Below are 10000 nucleotides of genomic sequence, written 5' to 3'. Positions count from 1 at the left end.
AAAAATGGTATTTGTTTGAGTGATGAAATGATGATAAATGAAATATCAGTAAATAGGCAAACAATAATACATTCTCCTGCAAGAAAATAAATAAATCCACGCTTTGATTTTATATTATCGTTATGCCTATCAGAAGAAATGTGTTTTCCCTCGCATAGTACCATGCATATGATATTCTTGTTTCATTGTATAGCAAAAGCTTTTGGGCTTTCAGTAGACACTTCACTTCTATAATGAATTTACGTAGTTTATCAATTCTCACAATCTAGTTATAAAGGACAACATCAAAAGAGTAGACAAGGATGTTTTCCTACATTAAATTTCAAAAATTCCTCCCCACAGAAGTTTATGAGTTGCTCGCTCGCTTATCATGAGGAGGAAATTGAAGGCTTCTTTTTACTTGCCAGGCAAGTAAAAGGACGAGAAATTTTGGCAAGGGGTAGATACTCAGAATTCACTGTTGTAGATACAAGTAACGAATATAGATATATCCTTGACTTAAACACATAATTCCTTTAATATATTGTTTACTCTGAGCAGCTTGTGGACACAATGTAAGAATTAATGTCTGGCAGGCAACTATGGGGGGGGGGGAGCGATCCTCCCGAAGGGGGCGGCTCCCCCCACCCTTCCCCAAGGAAATAAGTCTCTTACCAGATATAACATATTCCTTTTCTGCGCGCCATCTACTAGATTATATAGACTACAGTCAAAATCAACGGTTTTCACATTTTGCCTGTCGCAGTTTTTATAGTTCAATAAAGTGAGATAAGCGATATGTCGGTTTCAAGAATTTCCTCTGCATACCCAACCTTCGGATCAAGAATGAGGAAAATGGGGACGAGTTCTGTCTACTCACACGACATTAATCATTCCTTTAATGTGCCTCTTTCCCCAAAGCCAGTTACGAATAAATTTGCCTTTGGATTTAAAGTACAAGGAAATGGGTCCTGGAATAGGAATTATTTATAACTAGAATGTAAAAGGATAACGAGCCAATATGTCCAAGACCCTCGATCCTGAAGCGCCGTCATCATCAGCTGAGCCTCAACCGAGCCTCAGTTACGATATTCCCGTAGATGTCCTTTGATGAGACATCTTTAGTAATTTCCAGAGAATAAGTGTCATCATTCTTCTGTTTAGTCATGAACTTGTTGAAAAATATAGTTAATCTAAGGGGGTGGAAGCCCAGAGGAACAGGTACTGTATTTGAGGAAAGTTTGTGTAACAGTTTAACCTTAAAAGTAATTCCGATGAGATTTTAAACAGTGTGCCATAACAGTGTTGATTTCTACTACTTGATTCAATTGTGGAAGAACGATATTTAAATGCCTTATATACTGAGATGAGCTGTGAGAATTCTAAATGCCAGCATACATTATTTATAGTTTTGTTTTACTTTTCTTCTTTGTCACCTGTAATAAATTTATGATTTGAGGTATTAGATGTATATTGTTAACATTGTGGTACTATTTAAGATATATCATTCTATTTAAGAAGAACTCTGAGACTATTTATCTGGATTTCTTTTAAGTAATATTTCTGTTAAGAACATTCAAATCCCAGAAATATGTTTAAAGGGATAGATAATGCTTGTGGACATTTAATTAAGGGTTAATTGGTAATGCTTAAGCTTCAGCTCCCAATAGTATCCTAATATATTTGAAGAAATGAAGATTGTTTGAGGGAAAAAAAGCCACAGTAAAGAAGTTGTTGAATATTGTCAATATCCTATTTTCATGAACTCTTGAAGTGTCCATGAATAGTTTACACTGATGTCTATGGATTGTGATTATATAAAGCTTAGCATAGAGTAACTCTATAGTTCATTGATTTCACTTTTTTTCTAGCTGTCTTGGCCACTAACTTGATTACATTATTTCTGCTACATATTTTTGATATGTATTTTTTTTTTTTTTTTTTTTTTTTTTTGTGTGTGTGTGTGTGTTTAGTGAATATGCTCTTTTATGTCTAGGGTGTTTGTATAGCAGCCAGAGATCTATGAGTGCTTCAGAACCAGCACATCTGGAGCCAGCCAATTTCAGGCCACAGAAAGTACTGATTCTCACCAAATTGTCAAGATATGAGTTTGAGAAGCGTCGACACCCAGAGCTGACCGAGAGACAACTGGAGAGGTGCCTTAGAAACAGAGGATCAGACTACAATATGTTACTCTACCACCACTACATCCACAAGGTGAGGGCATGCTTCACCATATCTCCATCACCATAACTACCATACTTCAGATTTTAGTTTTGTGTTAAGATTATTGTATATTGTTATTGATAATTGTTGAGAATAGAACTGCATCAGGAGACCACCATGACCTCCATGTTTAGTGCTCAGGTAAAGGCCAATTAATCTCTACATATATTCTGCCAGTATAGAACTTGGACTGTTTTTTTTGTGTGATGAAATTGTAAGGGCTGTATGCAGGGTCTGTCTTCTCAATATTTTTTGCACAGGTTTTAGCTGAGTATTTATCTTTGATGTGACTAGTTTAAATAGAGTACATGGCAGTAAATGTTATATCAGTTCATTTATAAGACTGTATACTATATTTCTGTCTTTTCACAGTCTTATTCTGGGCAGTTGTTTGTTATTTAGTCTCATATTTATTTAACGTAATATAGAACAATTTGCTATTTTCATTCATATATACCAAGTACTAATAAATCATCATCTTTACAGGGTGTTGAAAATACAGTAAACAGTGTATTCAGAGCAGCTGGTATTGAGACCAAAGTGGTTTATCGCTTTGACTACTCAGACCCCAACATCGAATGGGCAGATGCCATAGTGACCACAGGAGGCGATGGAACCTTCCTTCTTGCAGCATCTGGTGTACTAGAGAGAAACAAACCTCTAATAGGGTTCAATTCCGATCCCATGAGATCAAAAGGACAGCTATGTCTCCCTCAGAAGTACTCAGTAGATGTGAAGGAGGCAATTGATAAACTTTTAAAGGTAGTTTTGGTGGCAGATGTCCTCAAAATATATTCGTTTATTTTTAAGAAGAGGAATTTGGGGAAAAAATCAGAATTGTTTTCCCAGTGATTCAACTAAAACAGGAATGCTATTTACTACTGAAAGTATATTTTTCACGTTTGTTAAGGAAAGTGTCTAATACTCAGTGTTTTACAGGGAAAATTTCGCTGGACCTTCAGAAGCAGAATTCGTGTCACACTTATAGGGGAAAACATCTTTAGACCACCAGTGGAACTGCATGACCAGCAGTTGTTACATCCTGAGTACAGGTACACCTGGACAGCATTAAGTGTCCTGTCAATTAAATGAAATTATAAGGGACTGTATAAGTATGTTGTAAAAGATGAGCTACTATTCAAATGATGGAAAAAAAAAAAAAAAAAATCATATTTGTATTGACATTCTTCTTATGCAGATACCTAGACATGGACTTGCAGTTACGTACGCTGAAGGAAAATACACCATCAACAGATGAGTCTGGATTACCTAGACGAGTACTGCCCGTCCTTGCCCTCAATGAGGTTGGTTGACTCCTAGAGACTGATGCCCACAGTTGGCTTTGGTTAAACACTTAAGGTACTGAGGGATATGATAATTTCCCCAGGACACTAGGGGTGTGTTGTGTTATGTAATGTCAGCATTTCATGTTTAACATTATTTATGCTTGTGTTTCTCATGCAGTCTGGTATTGTGTAGCATGGATGCTGTCCAATATCCTGTAATTGGCAGATTGATTAGTGGCTGCATCTTCAAATTTTGTAATACAAAATTGCCACTAATACCTTATGTGACAGGCCCTTATGACCTTTTGTGTTTTTACAGATAAAATAAACTGACCAAAAGTTTTCCAGTAATCTTAAATGTTTAATAAAGGAATTTAGCAAACCCATGTCAGTAGTATCCTTTGCTTGATGCAGGTGAGCTTTGTTTTTTTTCATTAGTCATGATATTGCTAACTTTGTCAGATTCCTATTATTTGAGAATGACAGATCTTCCTCCATCTAACCCAGGTTTTCATTGGCGAATGTGTGTCAGCCAGAGTGTCGTATTTGGAGTTGAGTTTTGATCGTAACAAGGGGATCAAACAGAAGTGTTCAGGACTCATCGCCAGCACAGGTAGGTGTCCGTGTGGTGAGACCTTTGGCTCTTGAGGTTCTCAAGAACATGGGGTCGTAGTGATTTTGAAGTAGCATTTGTTTGTTGATGAAACCTTTCAACTCTTTGGTTTCCAGTATGTAAAGTAATGTTTTAAGGATGCAGTCTTTATGATCAGTAAAAGAGGAAAGGTTCAACAGTAGAAAATGTTATTTCTTAATTACATAAACTGTCTTACTGTCTGTAGAAGAGCATTTTGGTTATTTTGCATGACAATACTAGTGGATCTTTGTCAGTATGATATTCTGATTCAGACATTTCACATCATGATGCTTCTGATAATTAGGCTAATAGTTTGATGAATAAATTCACCAACAAGTTGATTTAATAGCATCCTTACAAATATATGTAATTAATTTGATGATGGAAGATAATGTTACTATCATGATTTTTGTTATTTTTTTTTATACTACCATGTTCTCCATGACTGTCAACCACTACTCCATTATCACAGTCATCATCATCATCTCTAGTAAAAGTACCAATAGTATGACTTGTAAAGTTTAACATACAGGCCATTATACCTTTTATATTATAAGTCAGTGAAGATTACTATCCATAAGAATGTGGCTGTCCCTGCTGAAGTAAGGTTTGAAATCAAGAAAACTAATGGATGTTGGGTGATCATTGCTTATAGTTACCTAGAATGAAAGCCCAAGTGGTAAAGAGGCAAGTTTCACCACATCCTTGAAGTGAGAAAATAGCAATTAAACTTGAGCAATTGTTTTAGTTTCATGGATAGCTTCCTTGAGTCAACTCCTTTGAGTCAACCCCTTAGCAGATATTTGGTTTGGAAACAGTAAAAAATAAAAAGCAAATCTCAGAAGTTGAAAAGTGTGGATGAATCTGCAATGTATGTGGGGGTATGCTGTCCACTGATAGATAGGCTTAGAAGGTTTACATAATGGAGCTGAATGGTGTGTTGTTCTCAAAGTGTCTGTACACAGCTACTTGAAGACCAGTTCTATTGTCTTTCCTGCCAATTTTCTTGGGTATTTGTAGGAAAAAATCAGCCTTAATGTTGTTCTTCAAAATTTAGTCCTCAAACAATGATATTTCAAAACTGAACAACATATAGCATACCTCACTTCATTAGGGAGTACCACAGTTACAGGCCCACCTTGCAATTGATATTTTTTTTTGTAAGGGAGCTTTTTGTTTGTAATGTGCTCATTCTTTTAGTAAAAGTTTGCATTTTTGGTAACACTCACTTTTGCATTTCTGTTCTTCCCCTATTTCTCTATTCTTTATTATTCCTTTTCACCACCTACACCATAGCCATCATCACTTCTGTTTCTTCCATTCCTCTTTAAGCATCATCTAAATCTCCTCGACATTACTGACCACCTCCAACACTGTCTGCTGCAGTATCTATACCACTTTTTTTTCACCATTGCCTCTTCTACCACCAACTGTTGCTGCTAGCACCACACCACATTTGTCAGTTTCCTCCTCCTCCTCCTCCTCCTCCTTCTCCTTCTCATCATCATCATCATCCCCTTCTTCCTTCTCATCCTCCTCCTGTTCCTCTTCTTCCTCCTCATCCTCATCCTCCTGCTCTTCCTCCTTTTCTGTCTCTTCTTCATCCTCATCCTCATCCTCCTGCTCTTCCTCCTTTTCTGTCTCTTCTTCCTCCTCCTCTTTTTTCTGCTTCTTTTTCTTCTCTTGCCCCTCCTCCTCCTCCTCCTCCTCCTCCTCCTCCTCCTCCTCCTCCTCCTCCTCCTCCTCCTCCTCCTCCTCCTCCTCCTCATCCTCATCCTCATCCTCATCCTCCTCCACTGCCACCATCACCTCCACCTTCTTCTCCTTCTCCTTCTCCACTTCCTCCATCTCCTCCTCCTCCTCCTTCTCCACCTCCCCTTTCTTTTTTCTTTCTCATCTCATTCTTCCTCTTCCTCCTCCTCCTCCTCCTCCTCCTCCTCCTCCTCCTCCTCCTCCTCCTCCTCCTCCACCCATCCTCCTCCTCTTCCTCCTCCTCCTCTTCCTTCTCTTCCTACTCCTTTTCCTCTTCCTCCTTATTCTTCTCCTCTACCTCCACTTCTTTCTCCTCCTCCTCCTCCTCCTCCTTTTCCTCCTCCTCCTTTACCTCCTCTTCTGTCTCCATCTGCACCTTTCTTTCTTTTTCCATGTGTATTTTGCTGCATGCAGATACTAAGTCCAAGTTTTTGTAGGTACAATATGGCAGGGAGATACTTATGGCGACACCAGTAAGAGTTTCTGGAACAAAGACGTTTGTGTGTGAGGGCTGACTTTTAGCTTTGGCATTAAGTTTTTTTTTTTATTATTATTACTTGCATGTGAGACTGTAGTCTGTTCCATGGTCTTCTAGGAAAGAGATAAGTCAATTAAATAAAAAGCATTTGCATTAGTAAGTTGTGGATAGACTGGATTCATCATACACAGCAACAAAATGTTAAAATAAAACAGGTTACGTTTGTCTTGTATTACAATACACAAATTTGAGTTAAGGCCATGCTATAAATTTGAAGTTTGCATTAGAGTTCATGGAACAGACTAAGTTAATGCAATTATTTGCTATTGGTGTTGTTGGTATTTTAAATGTTATGGCATGTAGTTTCAATAATGAAGCAAACTTGATGATTTGAGAATTAAAAGAATGTTGCCATATTACTACTCCCTAACATACTTATCAGATGTATTAGCTTTGAAGCTGCATGCTCATTTGTAATAACTATTTGCTTTTGTATGTGTTGTTTATAATAGATATAAACAACCATGGTTAAATCCTCACAAATAAATTCTAGGAAAAATCCTCATTATAGTTAATGGTGGAAGATTTCCACTGTATTGTTTTTTTCTCTTCACTTCTCTTTGTTCCTCTTCATCTTGGATTCCCATTCCTATTATACTGATGAATGTTCTGATGGAAATGAGTTATTAAACAGTGCTTATCTTGTGCACTCTGTTTGATATGTTGTGCGTGTTTTATTGACTGTCAGATCAACATTGATAATATGAAGTAATTCAATTTCCAATTCATGAAGCTATGATAGTTGAATTGTTAAATTACAGTAAGTGTATTTTAATTACAATCTATTTAATAATTTTGTACCTTCACAATTTTATGCAGGGACGGGCTCAACCTCATGGACTTATAATGTGAACAAGTTAACAGAACAAAATATGGAAGAAATCCTGACTATTGTGAAGGAGGAGACAGGCTTTGGCATCCGCGATACAGATCCTTTATTTGTACGCAAGATTACTAATAAGTTTAATGAGATGCTAATCACAAATCCTGGTGAGTTATATGCATCAATAGGAATTTTTTTATGCTGATAATCAATATTGATATCAAAATAACTGTTATAAATATATTTGTATGAGTTGATATAGTATTATTCAAAGTTTATAGTATCTGATTTCCCACTTACATATTTTGCCCATTTTGCAGAGGAGCCACGTATGGTGTACACTATTAGGGATCAGCTGGTCTCGTCGCCCATGAGAAGTGAATGTGTCAAGCCTAGGGGATTTGCTAGGTCAATAGGTGTAAAGTCTCGTTGCTTTGATGCTTCTTTGGTGATTGATGGGGGTCTATCCTTCCCCTTCAATGATGGGACGCGAGCCCTTCTGGAGATTCATGATGTGGACGCTCTCCGGACAGTGACCCTGCATGAGGATCCAACAGAAGTTTCTTTCAAGCACTGATAGAACGTGTTGAAGAAATGCTTCATAATTTGCAAACAGGACACAGGAAATGTTTTTGGTGTTGAGTAGGAAAAGTAACAGAATTTTCAACATTAATACTATGAGGTGCTCATTGTCTAGTCATACTGGGACAGAGTAAGTATTTATGCCTTGGACATAGACATTTTGACATGAACTTAGAGTATCTTCATTGGCAAGTACAAGGAGTGTTATTTAGGAAAGTGGAATGTGGAAATATCTTGCCATTAGTGAATGCAGGAGTTTGTAATGAGGGGAAAATGGTAGATTTAAGTCAGGGTTGTACATAAGTATCTTGTGATTATTGAACTCTCACTTAAACATTGTCACAAATAATAAGCACCTTATTTGGTTATTGAGCAATAGTTGGGGGCTATTTTGCAACGGCAATATGTTTTGTGTAATAGGTAATTTGGTTCAAATGTGTATATATAGCTTTATTATAGAATTTCTTTCTTACATGATTAAATACCTATTTACTGGGCATTTATATTATGAATCTATAACTTGTGATCATTGTTTTGCTCATTAGTTGTTACTTATAGAGTGAGTAGAGATGTACATGCTTTATTGATGTGCTAAAACCCTTTCATTTTCAAGTGCTGTTTTTTCTCTTAGATCCATTTTGTCCCTATAACATGAAAGGCACACTTTGCTTATCATACAGAGAACAGGGCATGCAAATATGATCCAGTAAGTTACTATTATCATTAACAGTATTATTGACACGAGACTTGACACGTTTCTTCCCAACTTTTGATACACTTTATCAAGTGGTAAGGAATTTAAATAATAGCTGTTTATTGCAGATTGCCATATTTCACCAGCGTAAACTTCCTTCTGCCAAGACTCATGGTGGAGTATGCATTTGTTTTTTTGTTAAGTCATTATGGTTTGACATTTCTGTGTATAAATTTTTTATGTATCTTTTTATGTATCTTCAACAAACAGAGATAATTACCATTAGTGAAAATCATCAGAGCCTTCATAATAAGAAGAGGTGTACTAACATGGATAATTCATGTGTTAAACAAGATAGCAAAGCCTTTATTTGATTTATCCAACTTTAGATGTCACAGACAATTTGTATCTCCTGCTCTTTTACGAAATATCTCATGGTTGTCTATGAAATACCTTGTGCTGATTTAGGAAGTATAGATGTCTTGGAAAATGTAAAACTGGTTGGAAGTCCAGGTATATGCTATTCAACATTATATTTAATGTTGACAGCATAAACAATAAGGAACATTTTATAGGCCACCAAAGTGGATTTCCATGCATGTCAAATTACTAGGCTTGATGATGAATTTGAGATAGCAGCGGGGTATATTAGTGGTGTAAAATGTTACAAGAGCAAATATTTGTCTTTTTAGATATTGATGTTAATTATCATCTTTTTTAAACTGCTTACTTATACTCCAGTTTTGTTGACCAAACATAAGGCTTCTATCTCCAAGCAGAGAGTTGTTACAAAAAGAGACAAATGTAGTTTCACTAAACTGTATGATAAAGCACATGCTTATGGGAGAAAAGTCGAAGTTCACAAGAGACATTTCATACAATTTGAAATACAGATTTCGTCCTTTTATATTTTGTTGTGCCTCTGAGCTCAGTAATGTGTAGCATGTTATGTATTCTAATACATCCTTTTTCATCTATTTCATTAATCGTATTCATGCAGATTCATGACCAGTTTCAACTTTTGATCATATATAGCAACTTGGACATCATGATTTATAAGGATGTTTATTTTAGGAAGTTTTTCATGTTCTTTGGGATATGGTCTCCTATGCTTCCAGTTGTATAAAGGAAACTAAGTGTAAGACATGGATTGAGGACAAATTATCTCAATGGAAATCTTTAAAGGAATAACAATTTGTTGTACTGTGATGTTTTCACCCAGTCATTACACACAAAGATTATTATATCTCTCGTTTTATTTAATTTCTGTTGCAATGTAGTACATAGTTTATGCTTCTTATCAAAAATACATTAAACTTACACCAGTCCCTCCAAACCTTCATTCCATTTTTCTTTCACATTTTATAGATTATCATTATTAGGTGAAAGGCCTCCATGAACCTTGCTCTGCCTCAAAATGTCTGGTCACATGTATTCTGTTATTTATTAGTTAGGTCACTTTCCCATGAGTAATTTATAACTCAGG

At 36.3% G+C, this 10000-nt stretch overlaps 1 protein-coding gene across 1 annotated transcript; it reads left to right on the top strand.

Moving 5' to 3' along the window:
* The first annotated feature begins 1018 nt into the window (after positions 1 to 1018).
* Nadk2 (NAD kinase 2, mitochondrial) lies at positions 1019 to 9760 on the top strand. Its single transcript, XM_027362618.2, has 8 exons — positions 1019 to 1200; positions 1976 to 2196; positions 2692 to 2967; positions 3145 to 3257; positions 3404 to 3509; positions 3999 to 4104; positions 7235 to 7405; positions 7559 to 9760. The coding sequence occupies exons 1-8, from the start codon at positions 1146 to 1148 to the stop codon at positions 7813 to 7815; spliced, it is 1305 nt and encodes a 434-aa protein (XP_027218419.1). The 5' UTR covers positions 1019 to 1145; the 3' UTR covers positions 7816 to 9760.
* The last annotated feature ends 240 nt before the right edge of the window (positions 9761 to 10000 follow it).

This window comes from Penaeus vannamei, chromosome 3, assembly GCF_042767895.1.
Source record: "Penaeus vannamei isolate JL-2024 chromosome 3, ASM4276789v1, whole genome shotgun sequence".
NCBI lineage: Eukaryota > Metazoa > Arthropoda > Malacostraca > Decapoda > Penaeidae > Penaeus > Penaeus vannamei.
Note: the sequence above shows the minus strand (reverse complement) of the source record. Positions and strands in the feature narration are given on the sequence as shown.

Coding starts and splice junctions, on each gene's coding strand:
- Nadk2 (XM_027362618.2), top strand. CDS start 1,146: ATGAACTTGTTGAAAAATATAGTTAATCTAAGGGGGTGGAAGCCCAGA. Junction 4,105..7,234: donor AGGACTCATCGCCAGCACAG/GTAGGTGTCCGT, acceptor AATTTTATGCAG/GGACGGGCTCAACCTCATGG. Junction 7,406..7,558: donor GATGCTAATCACAAATCCTG/GTGAGTTATATG, acceptor CCCATTTTGCAG/AGGAGCCACGTATGGTGTAC.